Here is a 25,357-nt window from a genome sequence, read left to right as displayed (position 1 = left end):
GGTCAAAATAAGGACAAGGAGAGGTCACTCATCAGATACTTGTCATGGTCCATAATTATTATTATTTTATATTTTGTTTGTGAGGAAAACTTGGCCACTGCGCATAAATGCCACAAATTGCAAAGCAACCCACTTAGGAGTTCAAGGAATCAAAAGGGAAAGCATCCAGTTAGGGGACGGGGTTTCAAGAAGAGGGGATTAGGTAAATGAGGGAACAATGTAAACAATGCAGAATTGATTGATCTTAACAGCTTAACACCTCAACACTTCAAAGAGCAACAAAGTGTGCCCTCAATCACTTAATTAGCATAAATACGCTCTTAATGACCTAATGACCTAATTAGCAAAGTGCGCCCCGAAGAGGGAAAAAACCAAAAAAGGGGAGGTGGGGGGTGTGTGTGTAAAGAGAAGCAGTTTTTAAAAGCTATTTTAGGAAAAGGGAAAAGGAAAACAGATTTTCGCAGTTTCACCCTCCAAAATGTTCCAAGAAATTGCAGCTTTTCTTCTTCTTTGTCGTTGTCCGTATTTGTCCCGTCTTGTCCATAGGTTTTTTTCTCAACGGTTTTTCGCTGCCGCTTTTGTCTCCCTTTGTCTCCTGGCTTTTATAGCAAAAAACCTCTGCCTTTTATCACTGCCAGGTACCTGTTTTATGGCTGCGGGCATTCCATAGCTCAGATCTGCGTCACTTTGTACCAGGAGCTGCTTTGCATCTCGGCCTGCAACTCAAAATGGCTGTTTGTGATCTTTGAAAAAAAGGTCCTTGAAAAAGTAAAAAGTGATAGAGAAATAGGCAAACACTTGCAGCCATTCCATAGCCAGTTTGTAATGGTCATTTGCTGGCTCAAGAGACATTTCTTTCCAATTTACTAGCAGGTATTAACCGCAATACTGTCATTGGCAACATAAATGCAGGAAAATTAAATTAATCTATGGCAAAACAAATTCCCGGTAGGGTAATGAGAAACAAAACCGAAACTGAAAACACCTTCCACCCCCCGCCCCTTCCTTCTTCCTGGGCTCAGGTTCGTTCCCAATTTTCCTCTACGTCCTTGCCTTTAGCGATGCAGTGGGATGGGGAATGGGGGTTTCAGTCAGCTCATCACGCATCTCTGCTGTGCCTTCCCCCTCGTACTGTTCCCCTGCTGCGGAATTTTCTTCATGAACTTCTGCAATGAGTCTCTCCCACAGTGTGGAATCCTTCAGGAACAGACGGCTGCAGCACAGGGGGTCACAAGTCATGCCAGCAAATTCTCTCACGTATTCTCTCTGCTCTCTCCCACCTGCTGTTGCATAGTATTTTTTTTGCCATTTCTTAGCTCTGCTATCACAGAGGCACTAGCAATGGACTCAGCCTCGGCCAGCAGTGGGTCTGTCTTGGAACTGTCTGGAACTGGGTCTATCAGACATGAAGGAAGCTTCAGGCATCATGTCACAGAAGCCACCCCTGTAACCCCCTGCTAACAAAATCTTACCACACAAACAAAATACACTGCTTTAACACAAGTTTTTTATTATATTTTCCACAGTTTCCTAAACCCTCTTTTCTCCCAGATGACGACTAGCAGAATTACACAAACAGCAATAGTTAGTTGGGTTTGGCATGGAGGAGATATACATCTGATATATAATGTGCTTGAAAAACAAAGGGATCCCTCCCAATATACACACCTCATTCTGAGCTTGCCAAGTGTCAGAATGGAATAGCTTTCTGCAGTCAACTCTCTGTTACCAGCAGAGGGTCTAGAACAACTCACCACAGCCAACTCAGCATGCCCAGGTAAACCATCCCAGACCTGCTTCTGCTCACATTTGGAAATGTTAAAAAAATGCGATAGTAAAACATCAAAAAACATTTTATTAAAACAATTTATAATTGTGAGATATGGTATGCAAGTATTCCGTGGGGCTTTTATTGCTGTAACTGACACAATCTTTGAAATAGGCTCATCTGCTTTGTAGTATTTCTTCCTGCACTCAGCTATCAGCAGTGTCCACCTGGCTCTTCAACCATTTCTAGTAACTCATTAATAAAATAATGTTTAAATTACTGATGAGATAAACATAACTGCATCAAACCTGAAATACAATAATTAAAATAATGGTGGTGAAATGCTAGGAGACAATAATCAAAGTAACAATGAGATAAAGGCAATAGTGAGATAAAGGCAACTATATCAATGTGACATATAAAAATTAGAACTTTGGCCTGCATAAGTGCAACCAGAAAACACACAGGTGGGATACAAGACGTGGGGAGAACTGCAAGAGGGTTTTGCTTGGGCATCCATGGAGCAGGCAGCTTCCCCACTGCCTCTGCTGAGCCTCCTCAGCTGCTCCACTGCTGGATCTGCTGTGTGGGTTGTGCAAAAAGGGAAGAAGCACCAGGGCATAGCTACTGATGGCTTCCCATGTTCCTGGTTGCAAAGAAGATGCTGGGGGTGGTGCCGTGCCCATAAGCCTCTCAATGAAAGAAAAAAAAAAAAAAAAAAAAAAAAAACAGAGAGAGAGAGAAAAAAAAACACCAAGCAGAGGCCAACAAAACAGCAGGCTCTCCTGCCAGGCAGTGCTTAGGAGGATAATTTCCCCCACAGGCTGGGAGAAGTACCAGAAGTTGTCCTTTGCCTGTACTCCTCCTCCTCCTCCTAATGTCCTGTGTATGGCAGGCAAAGCAGCAACAACCCTGCTGGTGGCCACCCTTTCATCTGCCGTGAGTGACTGCTGGCTGCCAGATGTTCAGGGCTCCCCCCGTACTGCAAAGCCCCCACAGATGTTCAAGGACTCTGGGAAGCTTGCCATGCACCCGGGAGGATCAGCAGCATCTGCCAGTAATGATGAGATAAAGGCAACGACATCAAATGAGATATGAGGTCCTGCACAGCGTTGCTCCACAGAGAGCTGTCCCATGGAGAGCTGTCCTAGAGTTGCAAAGTGCCTAGAAAAGACTTACTCAGAGACTTCTCCTTTATCAGCATGGAAAGGGTCCTTCAGAGTACAGTGTAGTCACTCACTAAACTGTGCACATCAACACCAGCAACATTAGCATAGAGTTCAGGCACCACTATCTCAGGCACCTGCAGTACTGCATGGTCATTGCTGGTCTTTATAGCTATCTGTAGGCACTGGATCAGGTCTGATGGAGAAGGCCGGTTGGTTGCATGCCACTGCCAGCAGGACTTCATGATACCATACCTGTAAGATGGAGAAGTGGGGAAGAATTGTGAATAAGGAATACCAACACGAAGTTTTACTACAGTGAAACCATCTCATATTTAAAATGTCTACAGAACTCCCCTTTTTTCTTCTTCGTATAAAGTTCTTTCAATGACCCTTTGAAATCTGCAACCACATAATAATTTGTGGGGACAAAAGCATGTAGCTGTTTGCCAGGATGTCAACTGTGAGTATGGGAAAAGAGAAGAAGTTTGTTTGATATCCCCTTTTGGAACAGCATTATGGAATAAAAAGTCTCTGAATATTAAAAGAAGCTATGTCTCCACAAAAGGAAATATAATGATTTAGATCTTCCCTGTGAATGCTTTGTTCATTTCAGGAAGAATCCTGAAATTTACAGGAGAAAGATTCCTCCAGAATAGTCCTGTACCTTTCAGGGAAGCGGTGAAGCAACAAAATGGAAAGGCAGACAAGGAAACAGGAAGAAGAGTAATTTTCAAAACCAGTAAAGAAAGGCTTTGGCAATGAAGGTTCGTGCAGCAGAATCCAGTAAGGATATGTAGCAGACATGGGAGAACAAGTCTCCTACCCTAACAGGGTTCTGTTTTATACAGTCTAGACTTAGAATTATTCTGTAAGATCTAGTTTTCTATCTCTCACTTCCATTTAGCTCTGCAGATCTCGAGTTCAATTGTCCAGAAAGCAGGTGGCTTACATGGCTTGCTGGCAGCTTGAGGGCTGCTTCATAATGTTCTGTCTCTGCAGGTATGATAAAATGTCAGAAGGCAGCACCTCAGGATATGGTGGAGCACCTGCAGGGGCAGAAGGAATAACAGTAGAAAAAACATAAGGCAACATTTGCAGCTAGCAGCTTCTGATTAAGAATGCCTTTTTTCCCTACCAAAATCCATTCTTTTCTTACTGCAATTCACACTGACAGAAAGACTAAAAGGAATTGTCAGGACTTTCAAAGCTGAAAAAAACAGGATGCTTATTCAAATGGTCCAATTTTACATTCTGAAGTTTGAGATTCAGGGTCTTGTTAATTTGCTGCTTCCTTGCATATTTTTTATTGTCATTAAATCTTCTCACCTAATGTAATCATTTCATACAGCAGAATTCCAAAAGACCATCTGCAAGAAAAGAAAAAGCAATGTTCAGTTTCCATTCGAGCTAGCTAGCTAGCTTAATACAGATAAACAACAAGCATGACCTGCAGAAATGAGGATTTATGAGCTACAAAGTGGAGCATTATGCTGAGAACAGATATGCCTTACTGTGATCTTCAGGACACGACACGATACATAAGGATGTGAAAGAGACAGACCTGACAGACAGATGACCCTCTAGTCCAAAAATGAAATCATACATGTCTGCTTTGATGCTGGGGGGGTTCTTCAGGAGCCGCTCTGGTGCCTGCCACTTGACAGGCACGATCTGTGTGACCGAGTTGTCACCGTAGGTGTGAGTTTCATAGGCCAGACCCAAACCACAGAGCTTTGCGGTGAAGTTGTGATGAAGAAGGACATTCCTGGCAGCAATGTAACCATGAAACAACTTCTTCTCTTCAAGGTAAGCCTGGAAAGTTGGCAAAGAAAGAGACCATAATAACTTTTAAAAGGAATTTTAATTGACAGAAATTTTCACTTAGTTTGTGCCTGTCCTCCACACTGTAGAATAGAGGTGTGTGCTCACCAAAATAAATGCAAGCATATTTGGCTCAGTTTTAACAGAGCACATCCTCCTCTCTTAATTCAATACTTCTGTCACCATGCAGACTTGTGTTGCAATCAAGCAAGAAGGAAAAATGTAGTGAGTGTAAGCAGACTTACCAGAGCTGCTGCAACCTGCTGTCCAACTTCATATACTTGCCTCTCAGTGAGGTCATAGGGGATACCATCCATTTTTACCACATCCTAGAGACAAAAGAACAGACTGTGGATCAAACAAATGCTATAGCTGTACAGCACTGGGGAATGTTCCTTCTAATCTAATGAAATTAGTACTATCTAATCTTATGCTACCACAGCTAATTTCACAATTGGTCATAAATTGACAGATATACAAGGGTACATGGATGGCTGATATCAACGTATGGCTGGTATGCTGGGTAAGACAAGTATACTAGAGACAGCTGGTGGGTAAATTTAAGGGTGGAGAACAGATTAATAGGTTAGGCTGAAGCGGGCAGAATTACAGTGGAGAATGACAATCCATCCATACAGATGAATGAAAGGTATTTCATAAATTAGAATGGTAGAAAAGCACATTTACAACATATGAATGGTTATCTGGTATGAGACTACCAGTCCCTCTCTTTTACCACTCTACCTGTAGCAGTGACCCTGTTTGGGTGCCCAGATGAGAAAGAGAATAAGGTGAACACACACAACGCTTTTCCAGTGTCATCCTCAGCCCCTCTCTTCCATGTAAGGACTTCCTGAGATGGCAATGGTTTCAACATGTTCAGTAACTTTTGAAAGGCTAACTTCCATTAATGTATTCACTCTTGTTTTGAACCCATGTAAAGTCTAAAGCAGTCAGTAGCTAGGAATTCCACTAGTCAACTCCCCACTTCATGAAGAACCTCTTCAATTCGTTTGTTTTGAATGTGGCACTCACTAGCTTTATTTGCTACCACCTTTCTTTCTGCTGAACAAAATTTGACATTTCTCTGGTTTTAGTGTTCCAGATGTAGGAGATTGATGGATTCATATACTGACATAGCAGAGTTTTCTTTCTATGCCTTTCTTAATAAGGCCTCATGTTTGGTTTCTTTTTTGGCTTGAGTTTTATCCATTATATGGACTGTATATACAGTCAGCCCCATGATTTTACTTCTCATCAGCAGTGGGCATATATGAGGCCATCATTACATTTCTACATCTGCATAATTTAATTTTAATTATGCTGACTTTCATGTCTTCTTTTTATTGACCAGTCTCAATCTTGGAAAATCCCAGGAAGATCCCAGCAGCAATTCTTCAAGCTCCATCTTTGCCTTTACTGGCTAGTATCATTAGCAACCTCCATCACCTCACTGCCTTTCCATTTTCTAGGTTATTGATATACATGGAATGGACTGCACCAGGTCCTAGTACATATACCAGCAGAACTTCAGGGGTGACATCCTGTGCAAGTAAACTTTTCACTTTTATGCTCTGTTTACTGTCTTTTAATAAATAGGTTATCAATTAGTTATCATTCAGTGATGTCCTCCCTGGTGTCATAACTGCTCTGACTTCTAAAAAGCATTTGCAGTGTGACCTTATGTAATTCTTTTTGGAAAATCAAGTAGATGTACCAACTCTCACTCCAGTAGTCTGCAAAACAGGACTTCACTTTACAGAAGCATGTCATCTTCTCCAAACTATAACGTATCAAGATATCTACTAAGTCTCTTCCAATGTAGACTTGTTTAGAACTTCTTTGAGGGATGCAAATAGTTCAGATTGATACAGATGGATGCATGGAGAGATTAAAAGGATCACTCATTTATGACTTACAGAGTTATCATCCCTTCTTCTGACTCACCTTCCGACATGTCCATAGAAATGTCAGCAGGTCACCAAGAGACACATCTTCCATGATCATATAAAGTGGGAGCTGGTCTACACAGCATCCAACCAGTTCAACCAGGTTCTCATGATGGCCAAGATTTTGATGGAATTTAATTCTTCCCAGGAAATTCTTTACTTTCTGGGGACTGTCTGGGCCTGAAAGAACAAGGGAAAAAAATAAACAAACAAAAACTTAAAAAACAAAACAAAACAAAACCAACATGACACACAAAAACAATTGAGGCAATGGAGGCAGCAAATAATGGGGTGACTAGCTTAAAATCATCATGCACAGAAAAATTCCTTAGTCCTGCCAAGATGCTCCAACCAAAACACCATGCTGACTAGCTAACATGATACTGAACACAGCTTGTTCTTGCCCAGTAATGACTGCAAAGTTCTGCCCAGCATCTTATATTTGATACACAAATCTGTATCAAAGAGGATTCTGGTCACATGTCTTACCTTGTAAGGCTTTCAATACTACAGTCTTAGTCTTACTGGGGTTCTCAGCTTCCAGTTGTGCTCTGTAGATGCTCCCATAGCAGCCATGTTTAATCAGTTGCAAGCTGCCTGATAAGAGTTTCTCTCGTGGTATCTCCAGATTTTTCAGAGTCAAGGATGCAGAATGTAGCAGGCTTTCCACAGATGTCTCACTCAGCTGGATATAATGCTTCTCTGTTGAGTTAGATTCCCACTGATTCTTCTCATTTGCTGACAAAAACAAATACACACAGTGCATAAAAATGGGCATATGAACTCTTGTAGCAGGTGGCAATGCCCACCCTATCTCTTTAATTTTTGCTCTATACTGTTAAATCAGGACAAAATAAGGAAATGTTATTGTACATTATGTATCTTGGCCTTTGAAATGGTGAAGGAATTGATCTCCCACTCTATTTGATGAAAAAGCAGTTAGTCTAGAGTGCTCTTCTATATTTAACTAAGTAAACTTCCTAGATGTACTTGATTCCCATGTGCTGAAGAAACAAACAACTTCTTTTATTACCAGCTACCAGTTGTCATGAAAGTGACATGCACAAGGTGTTCTCACAAAGGCCTTACCTTTGTTAACAATTATTTCCCTTATTATATACTTATCAGATTTTTTCCCCTTACAAAACCAAAATAAGTTCAGAACTGGATTTTCATTTCCATACTGCAACATACATTTGTACTACCAAAACTTTGGTAGTTCCCCTCACCAGCCCCTGTCCTACTTCCTATTGTCCCCATAGGAAGTGGTAGACAGCAACCAGAAAAAAAATTTCTTAAATGACAATATAGAAAATGGATTAAGTAGGTGTGATTTACTTAAAATTTACTGTAATTCATAATCACCCGAGTGGAACTGTCCATGCAGCAGCATCTAGAAGGCTGTTAAACAAACAACTCTCAAGAAATGTTAAACCCACTATGTTCATCAGCGTACATGGTATATTGCTTTAGGTTTTCTCAGATCTATCCATACTAGCAATTCCACTACTGCTGCTTCAAGTGGGATAAAACAGGGTTTCAAGTTTTTCTAATTTTTACTGGATTGCTGAATACTGCTCAGGCTCTTCTTACATCCTGTTGCCTAACAGGTCAAGCAATGGGGAAAAGGGACTGACTTCTGGCCCCTGAAACCAAGTCTCTCCTCTGACTGAAAAACTTTTTTTACCTTGGTGTCCAGATGATGATTGCTCCTGCTTTGCACGCAAGCCTCGACAGTGGAGCCAAAGGATCACAGTTAGCACAATGACAAAAAAACCCACAAGGAGAGCTGGGACAACAATCACTTCAGTCTGATATTCACGCACAACTATCAACAGAAAAAGAAAATGGGAAGCCAAGAAATAAGCAGCACTGCCTGATGCACATTGGTTCTCTATAACAAAGTAGTAATAACCCATTTCAGTAACTTTGAATTCCAAAAGAATGTGTATCTATCCTCCTCCCCTTGGAATAGCAACCAAGAGCTGTTTGTGCTGCCATCATATTTTTCAAAGGTGCAGAGTATCTAAACTGCAAAAAAACACTGTTACTCCTGCAACTAAGGTCACTTATTTCAATGCTTTAATACAGAAGTTAGGAATTTTAGCCATTTGTAAATATCACCCACCAGTGAAAAGAGTTGGCTTGGGAGAGGGATAGGAGGGAGATGGAAAGGGCTGGATACAACTGTGCCATCATAAATAGATGTGCAATTACAAGTTTGTCTCTTTTCATTAAAATTATAGGAAGCAATTTAAAGAAAACTGAGCATAGTCATCTGGTTTGGATTTGACCAGAAGACATTGAAATTAACAAAGATGTTGCAGGTAACTAACTCTCTTAGGTCAGGGGCACCTTCCACTAGACCAGGTTGGTCAAAGCCCCATCCAACCTGGCCTTGAACACTTCCAGGGAGGAGGTACGTACAACTCCTTTGGACAACCTGTTCCAGTGTCTCACCACCCTCATACTAAAGAATTTCTTCCTAATATCTAATCTAAATCTTCTCTCTTTCGGTTGAAAGTGTTACCCCTTGTCCTATCACTAAATGCCTCCCCACCTTTCTTGTCAGTCCCCTTCAGGTACTGGAAAGACGCCATAAGGTCTCTCCAGAGCCTCCTCTTCTCCAGGCTGAACAACCCCAACTCTTTCATCCTGTCTTCACAGGAGAGGTGCTCCAGCCCTCTGATTATCTTTGTGGTTCGCCACTTCAGCAGCACCATGTCCTTCCTATGATGAGGACTCCAGAACGGTACACAGTACTCCTCAAAAATGTCTAAAATTATGTGAGATGAATCCCACCACAAAGTCTGCATACCCCTAAAAGTTTCTACCCCAAGACACAATGGAGGGAGTGCTCAAATAACTCCTTCTGTCTGGGCTGGGATTCAGGTGGAGAAGGGGAAAGGGCTTGGCCCACTTTTTAGCAAAGCTGGCCTTCCTTTTCAGCATGTGAAAGCTTATTACTTAAAAGAAACACTGAATCTTACCACATAGCTTATCACTGCTGTTGCATTCCAGTAGCACACGTGTGAATCTTTTTATATCCCCTGCCATGTTCGATCACAAGCAAGAGAGTTTCCAACTTCTGTTTTCTGCACAAACATGAAGAATATTAATGAAAATTATCATGAAGAAAGATGACTTATGAAGCAAAACCAGATCTACTCCGTATGATCAGGGGTTGTGTGAAGCAGCACTAGGACTTCAAGGCTTAGAGAACAATATAGGATATCCACTACCAAATCCTATGAATGATAGACTGCATGACCAGACAGAATTTAAGATTAAATTTGTTCTACAGTGATTCACAAGCAATTGAGCAGTCCTGGGCCTCAAGGCTGGCATGTGCACAAAAGCTCAGTAATGAACTTAAGTATTTTTAAAGAATATTTAATACAGCAAATAGACTTCTAGCTAACACCCTTTGTACATGTCAAAATAGCTCAGCCTTTTACCTTCTGGTCCATAACAAATTAACAGATCAGCAGCATATGTACAAAATGTCTGTCATTCTTGACTACAGTCCCTGCCACAGCTAGTACTATTGGTATACAAAGCCAAGGAAAGAAAAAGTCTTATCAGTGGGTCTCTCTGGTACCAACTCCTTAGCACTACCAGATCTATCAATAAGCTGAAGCACACCTGGAACTACTGCTTCCTTAATGCAAAAATAAATGTGGTGATTTGTGATTACTGGCAGAAAGGCAAGGCATTTCTATTTAGCCACTGTTTCTTAAAAATTCTGACAAAAAATTTAGATTTTACAGTTTAAAAAACAGTATCATCTAGAATATTTTTGTAGGCACTGGGACTTTTTTTCCTCTAAGTACTTAATTTATTTTCAGCAATTAACCCCAATGACAAGTGTTAACAATAACACATGGCATTCTTACCACTGCTAATACAGTTTTATGGAAGTTGGCAGTGGATGAAACGGTAAACAGAGTTTGTTCTCATGCACAAAATTAATGGGTGAAATAAGGCTTAAACTGTTGCACAACAAAGGCAGCAGAAAGAAGAAAATTAAATATATCTGCACTTCAAGATATTGAAAAAAGTCTGTTTCATTATCTATTTCCTTTGATTCTTAATATGCTAGCAAATTCACCTAGTTTCAGTGTGTGGCTGCAACATGTATCCAGTCAAACATAGGGGTAACACCAACCTTTTCAGGTACACTCTGAAACCAAGTGCACCAAGTGAACCCACCTTGGCTGTAACACATACACACACACAAATAGACATAAGAGGGGCATTCCTAGCTTCTTTCACCCTCAGATACATACAGATACAAAAGACACTTATGAACAGAGATGATGGCATCACAGGACAATAGACTTTAGGACCATTAGCCAGCAATCACGTTGTATAATCTGTCATAAACAGTCCAAGATCCATTTTAACATCAGATAATGACTTTGCTCTGTACAGATGCTCACTAAAAATGCATATTTACATTTAAATTATATGCACTTTAAGACACACATAAGCACAAAGAAGCATATACATACCAACTTGCACACTGAAACATGGTCATACAGCCGCAAAGCTCCATGGAAAAAAGTTTTCATGCAGTGACCAATGCCTACAATGGTGCCCTGTCCATAAGATGGATTCCTAACTACTCATTTATGCATATCCCAGCAGTGGTACCAGTGGGTGGCTCCCAAGTTTCCCAACCATACTCAGGGCAGAGCTGCTATGGGATCCAGAAATAAAAACACTGGCAACCATTGACACTTATTTGCACTGGCACTCCCATTTATTGCTGCTTCTTATGGAGCTACATAGGTGTTGCCATGGGAAAAATATGATTAGACAAGCTCATTTGCACTCTACAAGTCTATTCCCCCTCGAAACACAGGAAGCAGGAAAAGAAGTTGCATTTAGTAAGATAATTCTGAAATGCTTTTCAGTGCTACTTTTCAGGCTGAAATCAAATGAATTCTCATACTTGGCTTTTCTGTAGCTTACTGGTCTAAAAGTAATGTTATTGAAATTCCTACATTTCCAACCTTGCAACATGAATAGAAATTCAGGAATCCACAGATTTCACATTATACATTCAATAAAATTTTTTGTTGTGTTATCACTAGGGGACACATTGAGTTAATGTGGACACCCACCACACAGCAGAAAGTGTATTGGCAGCACTCAAATACTTTTATATGAGAACAGATTTCCAGTTTCAATCCAGGGTAAGGGTAGTAAAAATACTTTAAGAGCTTCAAAACTTCACTGTAATCTTTGTTTTCCTTATCTTTGTTATAATATACCAAAATCAGTGCCATGTAGATCATGAGCACAGGAGACCATAGGCTGTATTACTTCAGTTTAGAATTTCCATTTAAAAGATTGTGCATTCACAAGTAATTCCACTGGGGGGGGGTTTGTGACTCTTCTACATAGATTGAAATTCACTCACTGGAATGCTTGAATCCTAATTTCTCTTAATTGATTTCCTTTGAAAACCATATTTGTTTCGGCTGTTCTTCTTGCTTGGGCCTATCTAATCTTTCAGATTTCCTCCTTCTTCAGTTGAAACTCATTATTTTCGTCGTTTACACAAAACCTAGAACCTTCTTGGACATGCATTTTTTTCATTATTCTCTCTACTGTGCATCACATCAATGTGACTTAACACCTTAATTAAGAAAACTAGTTGGAAATGCAATACAAAAACACAAAAGGTAATGACCACAGTACCAGGCCACCCTTCCTCCAGATCACCAATTCTCAAAACAATGTCGCTCAGGTTCAGACTGCAAAGCCTTCCTGAAAGCCACCTTCCTTTGGGAACAGTGACCAGAAAGAAAATGAGCTTTCTAGAACAAAACTTCTCAGGACAAGGCATGGAATGGGAGCAACAAGGGGCTGTTTGAAAAGGTATTTGTTCCCCTGACTAGAACTTGAAGGAACAGCATTTCCACTACTTCCCTGTTATTTTAGAGAAGCAGTATTAGTATACTAAGCAATTCAACAAATGCCAATGAAGGCTCGAGGAAGTGGCAGGACACCCACATCCAGAAGCAGGAGCAGGGAAAACAGATCTCCCACTGATCCAGGACAGTGAATGGCTAATTTTCCTAAAGCTGTATTGTGAAACCATCCCTGGCTTCAGCACGGACCCACAGGCACTCTCTGCTAGCATAGTAAGCCTTACTATGATTTTTGCAGTCCCCTGCTATTTATTCTCACATGGATACTCTCCCCTTGGAGCTAGCACAGCATTCACATGGCAAGGGAATAAACTGGACTGGGAAGGTGATGTGCCCTGAAATAAGCAATCCTCTCTCACACCTCATGGACTTAATTTCTCATCAGGATCAACTTATGCTATTTAAAGTGCTAGGACATCAGAATCAAGAAGGAAGAGTGACAGACATTTTGGTGAAGACTGAAAAGGAGAGAAAGTCTTACGTCTCCATGGATTACATGGGAACAGACAGCTTGAGAACAGCACACGCAGGACCTCCCAGCTGCTTGATCCACCCATGTTCAAGAAAATAAAATGTACAAATTATTGGAATATAGTTTTACCAGTGAATACACCTGACTTGGGAAATAACATTAGTTCACATTGTCAGTGCAAATGTGTTAATCCTTGAGTACTGATTGGCTATTCTGTCTAAAAAAACAGCTGATTAAAAATGATAAAAACTAGGCCTAAGATTCATTTCGGTCTTCATTAGATCTTTTAAACTATGCTATGAGCTGATGTGGAGGTTAATGTAGTTACTACTTCAGACTTCCTGGCCAGCAACTGCACACCACTTTATTATTAAAATATTCTTACAGGTGTTTTTCATGCACTAATTGAGGACCAACTTCAACAGGCATGTACAGAACAGCTGAGTAACTCACTTCAGTCCAGCATACTGCCTCACTGATAAAGGACAAAACAAATCCTTTAACCATGATACCTAATTTCCCTTTTTACAGTGGCAAAACCTGAAGTTTCTCCAGTCACCATTTCTGTACTGCTTTTATTATTTTCCTCCTCTTTTATGTGACCTTTCAGTAGGGCCACCAGTCTGGACTTAGGCAAGCACTATGTACAGGTGCAGCGCCCTGGTTGTGCAGCTGAAACAGGGGGGAGCAATAAGGGAATTGCAGGAACCCAAATGGCAGTGTGACCACAATGTATGGGCTCTGGCTAGCCAAGCACTTACAGACATTGAATGAGAGAGAAAAGGGAGAAGAAAAACACCATGGAAAAGCAAAAAGTGAAACACAGGTTTCTTCCCCTCTAATGCCCACCATTTTACTAAAAGCCATGTGCAAGGCAAGGGCTGCTGATACTATCCTGCAGCTTGCTGTAGTGGCTGTAATAATGCCTCAGCTATAAACATTTGGTACTCTTAACACACTTCTTTCAACAGCTGGTAGCTGTAACACCCTGTAAGTAAACAAAGTGTTTTTAAAAAATCATGTACAGTGACTCAAGATCTTCCCTTGGTCCAAAATTAGAAGCAGAACCTACATCAAACCTAGTCTAGCTGCATATTCAATGAGTGAAAGTAAATTAGGCCGACCACTTCTGAAGACCTAGATCATGATAAAACAGTGAATAATGAGGTCCATATTGCTGAGCATTTGAGGTGAACAACTCAAGGCAAACTTGGCTCCTTTTCAAGGGAGCAGGAAAAATAGGCAAAGTCATCAGTCACTACTGCATTGAGAAAAATGAGTAAGGACTCTGCCCTATTATGCTTTTGTGCTCACAAGGTTAGCGCAAACTGGCACCAAATCAGTGGAGATATGCAAGTTCTCATGGTGCTGAGTTGTGCTTAAACTTAGATCATCTCACAAAAATTAATGTATTTGTGCAGTGTGAGGAAGTCTGAGTACAAAAGTATGAAATGGTACAGGAACTGAATGGTGATTAAGACAAAAATATTTTTCTAATGCAGACACACCCTACTATAGTTTTTTAAAAATTAACATATATCTTGATCACTCTTGCCCTAAATTACTAAAAGTAATTCCTCATAGGTAGATTGCAAAACAAAAGTTAAAAGAATAGTAAAAAGGGAGGAATACATTAACCTGAACCCCTTAGTGAGCAGGCTGTTTGGGACATGGAAAATTTAGAGGCCAAACTCTCAACAGCACATTTATCTACGACTTACTTTTGTGTAATCAAAACCACACACTGGTTTTGAAAATGCCAGCTATCCTGTCTCTTTCTTACTCACTGACTTCTGAATTTGGTGATAACTGTCACTACTAAGCCTGTATCAAGCCCTAGTATAAATGGGATACAGATACTTCAAAAAAGCAGTGACAGGATAGAAGAATCAAGTAGTTTTTCAAAGGACCTTAGCTCTTGTAAAAAACACTGTGATAGGAACAATTGCATGATAACACATTGCTATATCATGGCTTAACAAATGGCACATGAATCAGCTTTCCTAAATGTGGAGACACAAGGAAACTAAGCTGAAGCTGTGTACACAACTTTAGTTTCACAATTTAACAACTTTTGGAAGGTTGTTAGTGCATTTAACACAGATGGTGTTTGCAATTTAGTCAGTAGCTCATGCATGCACACATACACAAACATACACGCAAACAGGTAAACACATAGAAAAATCTAGATATCTGCACCACTTTGGATTAGAGTCAGCTTCCCTAAAGTCAAGCAACAGTCATGGAAGCCAAATGGTTAATTAATTCAGTACTCAGCCCTAGGCATGTATTACTTACCCAAACACTGAACATATTTGTATGCACATGCATAGCATCACTTTGCATTGTTTCAGTGAACTGAGACTAATTATTTTACAAAATTTATTTCCTTTGTTATTTTCTTCCTGTTTAAAATCTGCCTAGAACATGTTTTTTTAAAATCAACCTGTGTGTAGAGAACATACCTCTTTTTTAAAAAAAAAATCCCAATACCATTACAACCACAGAAATTTATTACTACATGTAACTTCAACACAAGCAGTAAACACATTTACAGAGGTACAGATGTACATACATGGATGTATAGACTACACTACAGAGCTGTATCTTAGTTCAGGTCACATTTGTCTTAATAAAACTCTTTCAAAAAATATAAATAATCATCAGTTACTCTTCCATCAGTGCTTTCTCTCATTTACCTGAATTACACCACTTCTCTTGCCCTGCAGCAGTCTTTTCCTGAAGATTGCATGCTGCCAGTTCCTGGGTTTGTCTGAGGCCACTCCTGATAATGCTGATGGTTACCTTGTGTCGTTGTAATTCTTACCACGAAGTTCCTCCTCACTGATTTTCCCACCTCAGACCTGCCCAGTTTCAATTCTTTCCTCCTCTATGTCTTCTCTGCTGTCTCCCTAGGGAGATCATTTGAGACTAAGTCCAACACCTGAGCTGACAGGTAGCCACACACTTGTAAAACGGGTCTGCCTGGCTTCTGCACACCAGCTGCTCACCCCATGGTGACTGAGACACGCAAAGCAGAGTCCCTGGGTGGTGATCTGGAGTGTAATTTGTAAGGCAGGCAAACACAGATCAAGAGGGATGGGCTAACGTAACAAACAGGAATAATATATTTCAGATTACAGGCACACATTTAGAGAAACACAGCCCAGCCTCCTGGAACAGGGAAGCTGTTCAAAACCCCTAAGATTCCAGACATTGAGAAAGGTTTTTATCAGGAAAGCAATCTGCAAATGAAGAATGACGGAAAAGATTAACAATATCAAAGCATGCTACAACAGGCAGCAGCAATCCAGGCTTTTTTCACAATCTGCCTTTGCTCATTCATACCTCTCCTGCTTGGGCTATCATTGCGTTCTGCCAGCATTTTCCAGCCCTGCCATAAGCTCTCCCCTGCCTTTCCCTCTCATCAGTCTATCCCAGAGTTCCCTCACTTATAAGCCTCCTTCTTGTTCCATCCTGAGCTACCCAACCAGATCAGATAATATTCTTGAATTTGGCCTTCTATGATGCCCTTGGGGTCATTCTGGCACCCTGCTGATGCCCTCAGTCCCCAGCAGCTCTTCAGTATAACCTTTGTTGCACATCAGTTCCTCAGCATTTTTGCTCTAGGAACTTTCTTCCCACCCGACTGCTGTCTGCAAGTCTCAGCTGTGGCCCTGCCCTCCCCTATTACTGAAAATCTTGCGTTAACAGTTTTAGAGTCCTGACCCCTGGTTATATGAGTCACCATCATACAAGATTATTTGCTTACCTACTTCATAAAAGCAAGTGGTGATGTATTACAATGGGAAAAACATGAGAACTCTGGTCAACAAGGACTAAGTTAATTTCACAGTCAACAACACAATGCAGGTGGCTTTGGGAAATGTAGAAGACTATATGATCTCTGCCAACTACTTGAGCAAAATTTACCTACTGCTGTTAACACTTTGGTGCTCCATGTATTTTTTTTATGAGAAAACTTAAGTAGTGGGAGAAACAAAAGCTTTAGATACCAAAACACAATAGTTACTGTATCCATTAAAGAGAATGTGTATGCATATATTTGTACACCACTACATCCTAAACTTCTCTCTGGGATTATTCTTCCAGATGGATTTTGCTGTACACATGAAAAAATAGTGAAAACCAGAAGTGGTTTTCTTCATTGCTTGATCTCTCTACAGAGACTGGCAGAAGTGGCCAATAAAGTATTTGTGAGAGAGGTCTGTGATGTGGACTTCCATCTCCTGAGAAACCAGGAGAGACATCAGAAAACTACAGCTGCAGAGTGCAGGTTCAGATTCCGGTTGCTTAGCTTTCCTCTTATTCTAGTACTGACTTGCAGTGACTCTCTACAGCATTTTCTCCATGTAGCAGCAGAGGATCTCAGCTGGACCTCATTCTCCACTAAAAAAGTGGTTAAAATGCAAAGGACAGCTCCTCATTTAAACGTTATTTACTGAAATGTGTTACTTTTCACAGACAACTTCCTCAAGGTTACCTGGGAGAACATATTCAGATTTCTGTTTAGAAATACGATAACTGACAATCTTCCTCCTTTTGCTCCTTCTTTCAGAGTTTCTCTCAAATGTAGAAGAAAGGATGGGAAAGGGAAAGGGTTAATATTCAAGGTATGCATATGCAAAAGTACCAACCACTGCTGCTTTTAGTTTCCCTAGTCAATCTCTCTGCTGTGCTCCCAGTCTGACTGGTTGGAGAAGATATTTTAATGGCTCAGAGTTCAGAGCTCAGACTATATAATAGGTAAGTTCCTCCCTGTGTTTAGTTAAGGAACAGAAGTAATTTATTGTCATGTTTTGTCCTGTGAAAAACAAACTGCTGATGTAAGTCTTGTATTGTGTGCACATCCACAACGAAAACACTGCCTGTTTAAATGCCTCTGCTCTCTGTTTTTTCCACAACCAAGTATGACCGGGCACACTGAAAGACAGCAGACTAGAAGTCTTGTTTAAAAAAAATGTCTTTTTTATCTCCAAGGCAACAATAGCACACCAACAATCATCCAAACCACATGGCAGCTGCTCAGTAGCCTCAAGATGTGTTTCTGGGACTAAGCAGCAATTCAACCACAAACCATTCAGTCATAGTCCTATGTGCTGAGACTGCTAACAAGGGTGCTAATTTTGCAGTTCAACTCCCAGAAGTTAATATAACTCCAAGTAATTTCTGCTGGACCAGAAAAACCAAGCTTCATATTACAGGATCTCCTTAAATGTCATTGTGGTATTCAGTTTTTAATGCAGTAATTTAGAGTGATAAGATCTATGACTTACTTTCTCATCCTAATGTAAGATTTAAAATTGTGGCTTATTGCTGATAGACTGACTGATCTTTTGGCTAGCCTAAACCCAAAGGTTGAAAGACTCAGTACTTTGTTTCTGCAAGCCAGCCATTCATCCTCAAATGGGGTAAGAATCAGAATAGATAATCTAGAAGTGAAAGAAAAACTCATTATCCCAACTCCTCTGCCTCATGAGTTTTGCCACTCAAGATGGCAGATCTTCTGACTTGAGAACAATTACTTTGTCAATTTAATATTTATGTTTTTCTTGAAAATGTTAATTCTAGTGTGATTTTCAGTTCATCCCTGTAGTTTCTGACATTTAAAATTTCCAAAGGAACAAAGACCAGGAAGGGATAGCATTACACAAAAAGAAATAAAGAAAAAAAGAAAGAAAGAAAAAAAAAAAAAAGAGTATCTCTTTATAAAAATTAAATGACTGGAGGATTATGTATCCATCCATCTTTATAAGACAGTTGAAGGCTCAGTAATTTGCTGAGATTTCCTGTATTCAGGGCTAGGCACACCTAATAACAGTCTTTCGCCCCCTTTCCTGCCAAATGAGGCCTTATGGTTCCTAATTCTTTTCTTAAATCTAAATGGAAATGTCCTTTGCACAGTTTTATACAGTCACTGGCCTACTCAGTCCCCCCTTCTCAAACCAGAAGCTCAGAAGAGATCCTGAAGATTGGTTAGATGCTCTAAGTAGGCTACAGAACAATTTCCCTCTTTGGTTTCTTTGGCATAAAAGCACTACCATACTCTGTCCCTGCACTGACATCACAAGTATAAAGGGTAATGTAGCTCCTGATTTATATGTCTTGGTGAAATGTCCAAAGTTAGTTGCCATACATATGGGCTAAATTTCCCTGTCTTCCTCCTCTTCCAAGAAATAGCTTCCTAGAGCAGGAGCTCTTTGGGATCCCAAAATCAGTCGTTATCCACAGTGTTATTTGGTAGCTTGGCCACAGCCTCTCCCAGAACTCCAGGGCTGACAGATGAACTGTTAGACTGCAAGCTAGATGGAGCATGCATACAGGCATTCAGTTCTGCTCTGTCTACTTCCCACATGCTTTTGTCCTGAAAAACCACCATCCTAAAGCACAGTTCGTCCACATATTCCTCTGTTAATTTTACCTTTCCTCTTTCAGTTTCTTGTGTTCTTTTTGTTAAATATAGACATTTTCCTTTTACGTTCCTGTTCTTTGCCACTGCACTTCTTAACTGTTCACATTTTCCAGTAAGAGCCCATTAGCTCCTCTTGGCCAAACCCAGAAGCTGGTGAACAAAGTTATAGTGACTTAAATACCCAGTCTCTGTATGGAACAAACTGCAGGGTTTCACACAAAAAGAAGCTGAGAAGCTAGCTATCACCTGAAAGGATGCCCATAGAAACCTTAGAAGGACTAGAAAGTATGTATCACCAAGACCTGTAACACTGTTACATAAAATTCATTTAAGAACTATTCATTTAATTGTACAGTTTTTACATATGTAATTCACCCTCTAGCACATTGCTGTACCCTAATTATAGTAGAGAAAACCACAAATGAACCAGGGTATGTTGAAACAAAACATAATGCTGTCTGCCAGTATCACTGGGAATGGATGCTAGCACATTTATTATTATGTCATAGCAAGGCAGCTGCTAAGCTACTGGAATTACATGCATAAACACACAGTATTTGCTGCCCAGGTTTTCACAGAGTAATGAAGAGAAACACCACTAGACCAAAAATCAGCCTCCTAACTACATAACACACGTGTACAGCAGTAGGCAGTATATGGGAGACAGCTTAAAGGCACAGAATTCAGGAGATGTGCCACCTCAAACCAAGATCAGTCTCACATTATGCTTCAGTCGGCTGGCAGTATGAGTGCTGAGGGAAATGAAAGACTGTAACAACATAAAATGGCACTTCCCTTAACACTTTCCCCAGCCTCCAGCAGCCTCTGGTTCCAGGCCAAATATAGCCAAATATAACTTTCCTAAATTCTTGAAGCAGTTTGCTCAACTGTTTCAGAATCCCTGCAAAACTTCAGCATCCCAATGTTCTGTGATTAATTCTGCAGCACTCATGGAACTTGGGTGAATAAATATTTAAATTTTTTTTAAAGACATACTGCCATCTTCAAACCAGCTACTCAGTTTGCATTGAAGTGAGTAGTAATAGCAGGACATGCGTAAGTTTCATGCATAATGAAATTATTAATATACTCAATACTTTAAGAACAGGACGAAGTTTGTATTTGTGCGGATGAAAAAACAAGAGAGACACAACTATTTAAGGTTTGGATATTGATCTGGAATGGGACACAATTCAGGGCATGAGCAATTCAGAGAAGGGGCTTTATTCTAACCCTGCCAGGTACCAGATAACTGGTAGTATCAGCAAACTTCTGACAGACTTTTGAGTCTTACTGTTCAGTCATCAGATTTCTAACTTTTCTTTGCCTGCTCCTGCAAACACCTCTGATTTTTTTTTATTTTTTTTTCAAGACAAAAGTCACAGAATCACAGCACCGTTTGGGCAGGAAGAGACCTTCAAAGATCATCTCATGTAGTTCCACCACCCCTTGCCATGGGCAGGGACAACTTTCACTAGAGCAGGTTGCTCAAAAGCCCATCCGACCTGACCTTGAATTTTTCCAGTGATGGGGCACCCACAACTTCTCTGGACAGCCTCTTTCAGTGTCTCACCACACTTACCATAAAGAAAGCCTTCCTGATACCTGATCTACACCTAGTCTCATCTAGTTATTTTCCCTTTCCATTTGCGGTCTCTGGTCTGCAGCCTCCACCATCCAGGTTGGGCGACGGATTTCTGCAGAAGGGAAGCAGAGGCACCACCCAGCTTTCTAACTTTGGGCTCCAGAGGTAACTTTCGGGGTTACTTTCAGGACAATTCCCGATGGGACAGGCCATCTGCTGTCGGCAGCCGGCTGTGACATGGGGCGGGCAGAGAAAGGAGGGTGAGGGGAGGCCCCGCATCGGAGCGGGGAGAGGGAAGGCTGGAAAGTAGCCCGGGGGCCGTGAGAGGGGTTCGGGGGTTACCTCCTGCTGTCCAGCCTCCGGGGAAGGGCAACTACGGCACGGCGGCAGGCAGGCGGGTGGCCATGGTAGCTGAAGGGTCCGCCGTGCGGAGCTGAAAGGAGAGGGACACGGTACCGGGACACAGCCCGTCCCGGAGCCGCAGAGCGCCTCCCGGCAGCAGCCAAGGGTAGAAGCGGGGGCAAACCCGTGCCTCTCCCCTCTTACTCCTTGGCCGCCCAACTCCTTACCCAAGTGTTTGTTTTCGTTAAACACAGAATTAATGGAACCCGTCAGCTCGAGGGCCGAGCGAGCAGCAGAGGAGGGAGCGGGCAGAAGGGCGGAACTTTTTTCGGTGCCCCGTTCCCGCCCGCTCCTCTCCCCGCCCCCCGCTGGGGACGGCCGCGGGCACCTCGGAAGCGGAGGGTGGGGAGGGGCGGAGCGGTTGGCGTCGGCGGGAAAGGGGAGGGTGAAGCGGTGCGGGACGGAGAGCGGAAGGTGCCCGAGGGTGCCCGGCTTGTAGGAGAGGGCTGGAAGGGCGGTAGGGAGAGGAGGGCCTCCCCCTCCGGAGGGAGGAAAGAAGGAAGGAGCGGGCTGAGGGCCGGGTACGGCTGGGCAGCGGGCGCCTTCTGAGGGCGGCTCCTCCCACGGCCGCCTGGTGGGGCCCAGGCGTCCCCACAGCCCTGGTTTGGTGGGAAGAGGAAGGGTGTTGTGGGTTGTGGGGTGTAGCGAGGGATTTGTGAGGTTTCCGGGGTAAAGGGTTTGCCGGCACACCGTCACCCAGTGAAACTGGTTGCGTGAAGAAGCCCTGGGACGAATGCTCTGCGTCTCGATAAGGCTGGGCATTGGTTTGAAGCGCTGTAAAGCTGTGATCAGCTGTTGCGTTCCTTCCGCGTTTATTGGCAATAAAAAAATGGCATATGGATGCCCACTAATTTGAGTTTGAGAGGTTGTATATAACGAAAGAAAGATGACAAAAAGCATGCCTGCTGCGTGATGTGTATACTGACTACAAGGAAGGTCTTCCTCTCCCTGGCTGTGTCCCACCCATTGGCGGCTTTCAGAAAGGGAAATTAAAGTCAAGAGTGTGTGTCACATTTTTAGTTAAAGGTATCCAGGTTCTGAAACTTTCAACTGCGTAAATTGGGCCTCTAAATGTGTATTTTTCACCCCAAGCAATTTTACTTCCTGAAATTTTACTTGATTAAATATACTTGTTTAGTGAATCGGAAGTTCTTTTCATTGGCTAAGCAACTGCTTATGCAGTGACAGAACAGATGGATTTTTCAACTAACTCTGAAAATAAGGAGTGTCAGAATATTTGGGAGAGAAGCTTGAAGGCATCTGTAGCAGGATAAGAGATAGAATTTTCTAATTATGTTTGACACATTTGTTGGTTTTTTTTTTGTTATCACTGATGCCAAGATGTGGCACAAACACAGCATGTGAATGTGATTCTTTCCACTTAAATTAATCTTAAAGTAAATTGAAAATGGTACGCAGCAGGCAGGTTGTGACCAGTAACTTTACAGTCAGGTTCTTAATGAATTCACATGTAAATTAAATATATTTTCTATATTTTACAAAATTTATTACAATGTTACTTTCAAACATGCAAATCTACTAATTTCAAAGTAAGATATACTATGAAATTACTGTTTTCCTTGTAGATGGCTGAATCAGAACCTAGGGAAGAAAACTATGATGACATGGTAAAGATGGTGGAGGATCTGAACAGGGACTTAGAAAAAGTTCTGGAGGAAATGGAGAAACTAACAGGTACAAGACTTCATTAAGAATGATACAGATTTGTCTACAAGAGTGTAGTAGATTTATTGTTTACATTTCTTGTTGTGATCTTCCATGTGATAGAAATTTAAGTGGAAACAATCACCATTAATTAATACCATAATGTTCTTAGTTGGGAGAAAGAGTGCAAATAATTTAGAAGTTTCAGATGACTCAAAATTGAAAATTAATGCCTGGTGGATGCTCAATTCAGAGCAATGGTTGAAAACAGAAATAATTCTAATTTATTTCTTTTAATCTGATTAAAGCATCGTCTGTAAGACAAGATTTAATTCTGAAAAATGGTGGGATGCTTCTAAGTACTTCTTAGGTCAGTGCATGACATGTTTAGTTCCTCAGCTAGATTAAAGACTCTGCAAAATTAGGAACTGCCCTGTGTCAGAGTATTTAGGAGAGAAGCTTGAAGGCTCTTTATGAAGAGGATCATCTACTCCTCTCCATATTTTCTGCTACAATTCTATCAGAAACCAGGCAACCAACAAGAACAGATGGAAGCTGTTAATTAAATTATTTGTAATTAAACACAATTTATGAGTGCCATTGAGAAAAGTACAGACAATTTCTGGTAAAACAAAAGGGAAAGTATGAAATGAGTGCTAAGACTTTGCATGGCTTTATCAGATAATATTTTTTTTCAAAGTCAATGTCATTATTTAAGTTCTTGAGACCTTTCATCTCGATGCTGCAGCCTTCTTGATCTTACTCTTTCCCCCTGCCACAAGGGTCCCGAATGTAACCTCTCTCCTTGAGAGAGGATTCTTTGGTTAATTTCCTTTAAAGCAGGCTTGAGCCTTTCTTCCTGGTTACTTCTTTTATTGCAATATTTAGGTAAAGGTATCTATTTCCCTTTTGTAATTTGTATCAATATAATTCCACTTCGAAGTATTTTAAGACATACAGCAGCAATAATGAACTTATAGAAATAATTATATTAATATAGTAATTATAGAAGCAATAATGAACAGTCTTTTATTTGATCTTAAGTATTACTGTTGGCAGTTTCCACTGTATTTTTCATCAGGCCTTTTCTGACATAAGATCTGAACTGATAACAATTTACGTCCTTTATTTGTTTACTGAATCAGCCGCTGCTTTTATTTAGCCAAAATTCCTGTCTTAGTGGAATCTCTTGGGTTTGTAGTGCAGGCAACCTGGATGGCCTATGACATGGTAGTCATACGTACCAACCCACACCTTGCCGATTCCATGAGGCGTCTGGAAGCTGCCTTCCTGCAGTGCAAGGAAGAGATGGAGAAGAAATGGCAGGAGGTGCTCAGTGAATCTAAAGGTGAAGAGCAAAAAAAGAAATAATTTTAATTCAGTCATCCTAGCAGAACTACACTCCTTGGAAAATCACTCCAGTCTTTGTATTTTACAGACATGGGTGTTTCACAGACAATGGAAAATGGATTTGTTTTCACCCTACTGAGAGCTACTTATGTGTATACATCCATTTGTATTTATTTATTTTTAAAATACATGTATTTTAATGAGATTACACACATATATATATTTATTTATATTGTTGAAGGCAAAAGGTAACCATGTGTCTATTTTGCTTATGCTCATCAGAAATCCTTGTAGTATGTGCGCATGCACAACTTACACATTTTTTGTCTATTGTTCCTGGAAGACCACACTCACTTCATCATCTATATAGATGGAATATATGGGAAAGTGGGAGGTGGGAGGGGAGTGGGTACATCACAGTGGTATTGCACCAGCACATGCCTTCTAAGGAAACTAAAGAATTACTTTATTTTTTTTCCAAATGAAAAACAGGTGAAAATCCAGATTTTCCTTTCATTGGACTGGCTTTCCCAGAAAGATTGTTCTTCTGGGAACCTGTGAAGGTAGCATGTCTCACTTAAAAAAAAATTGTTTACCATTTTAGACTGCAGTAGATGTGGTGTACTGAGTGAGTTAAACAAGTTAACCATGTTATAAAACATGCTTTTCTCCATATATTCCTGCTGCACAGTATTAAAAAAAGGAGAAAAGAAACAAAAAGAAACCAAAACCTTCTCTGACGTAGTAAAGATGTGGATTAAGAGCACCACCTTGTGGCTTCTGGTTAATGACTTGAGTATT

General features: G+C 40.9%; 3 protein-coding genes across 7 annotated transcripts; 1 reads left to right on the top strand and 2 right to left on the bottom strand.

Moving 5' to 3' along the window:
* Positions 1–1,545: 1,545 nt before the first annotated feature.
* STYK1 (serine/threonine/tyrosine kinase 1) lies at positions 1,546–21,813 on the bottom strand. 2 transcript variants are annotated; one of them, XM_008490529.2, is made up of 11 exons: positions 21,482–21,813; positions 9,698–9,802; positions 8,395–8,535; positions 7,197–7,445; positions 6,706–6,887; positions 5,004–5,087; positions 4,541–4,749; positions 4,264–4,304; positions 3,887–3,983; positions 2,948–3,189; positions 1,546–2,819 (listed from the first exon to the last, which is right to left on the bottom strand). In XM_008490529.2, exons 2-10 carry the CDS (start codon positions 9,762–9,764, stop codon positions 2,985–2,987), a joined length of 1,275 nt encoding a protein of 424 aa, XP_008488751.1. In that variant the 5' UTR covers positions 9,765–9,802; positions 21,482–21,813; the 3' UTR covers positions 1,546–2,819; positions 2,948–2,984. The 2 variants fall into 2 exon arrangements, with proteins under 2 accessions (XP_008488751.1, XP_030325192.1); XM_030469332.1 differs by having other exon boundaries at positions 1,546–3,189; positions 21,482–21,572; positions 21,709–21,812.
* On the top strand, positions 21,074–24,804 carry SYCE3 (synaptonemal complex central element protein 3). Of its 4 annotated transcripts, none has more exons than XM_008490527.2 (3): positions 21,074–21,304; positions 23,128–23,236; positions 24,408–24,804. In XM_008490527.2, the coding sequence occupies exons 2-3, from the start codon at positions 23,128–23,130 to the stop codon at positions 24,575–24,577; spliced, it is 279 nt and encodes a 92-aa protein (XP_008488749.1). In that variant the 5' UTR covers positions 21,074–21,304; the 3' UTR covers positions 24,578–24,804. The 4 variants fall into 4 exon arrangements, with proteins under 4 accessions (XP_008488749.1, XP_030325193.1, XP_030325194.1 ...); XM_030469333.1 differs by lacking the exon at positions 21,074–21,304 and adding an exon at positions 21,821–21,883; XM_030469334.1 differs by lacking the exon at positions 21,074–21,304 and adding an exon at positions 21,986–22,062.
* Positions 21,185–22,303, bottom strand: LOC115598430 (proline-rich protein 2-like). The gene has a single exon (XM_030451881.1). The coding sequence runs from the start codon at positions 22,301–22,303 to the stop codon at positions 21,185–21,187; it is 1,119 nt and encodes a 372-aa protein (XP_030307741.1).
* Positions 24,805–25,357: the final 553 nt, after the last annotated feature.

The sequence above is a fragment of the Calypte anna genome, chromosome 1, assembly GCF_003957555.1.
Source record: "Calypte anna isolate BGI_N300 chromosome 1, bCalAnn1_v1.p, whole genome shotgun sequence".
Classification (NCBI taxonomy): domain Eukaryota; kingdom Metazoa; phylum Chordata; class Aves; order Apodiformes; family Trochilidae; genus Calypte; species Calypte anna.
Note: the sequence above shows the minus strand (reverse complement) of the source record. Positions and strands in the feature narration are given on the sequence as shown.

What these genes read in the sequence shown, in the direction of transcription:
- STYK1 (XM_008490529.2), bottom strand. Translation starts at nt 9,764, where the DNA reads ATGGCAGGGGATATAAAAAGATTCACACGTGTGCTACTGGAATGCAAC. An exon ending in CAGCAGTGATAAGCTATGTG is followed by an intron (nt 8,536 to 9,697) that starts GTAAGATTCAGT and finishes TTCTGTTGATAG; the next exon opens with TTGTGCGTGAATATCAGACT. An exon ending in AGTATTGAAAGCCTTACAAG is followed by an intron (nt 6,888 to 7,196) that starts GTAAGACATGTG and finishes TTGTTCTTTCAG; the next exon opens with GCCCAGACAGTCCCCAGAAA.
- LOC115598430 (XM_030451881.1), bottom strand. Translation starts at nt 22,303, where the DNA reads ATGCCCAGCCTTATCGAGACGCAGAGCATTCGTCCCAGGGCTTCTTCA.
- SYCE3 (XM_008490527.2), top strand. Translation starts at nt 23,128, where the DNA reads ATGGCTGAATCAGAACCTAGGGAAGAAAACTATGATGACATGGTAAAG. An exon ending in GGAAATGGAGAAACTAACAG is followed by an intron (nt 23,237 to 24,407) that starts GTACAAGACTTC and finishes TTGGGTTTGTAG; the next exon opens with TGCAGGCAACCTGGATGGCC.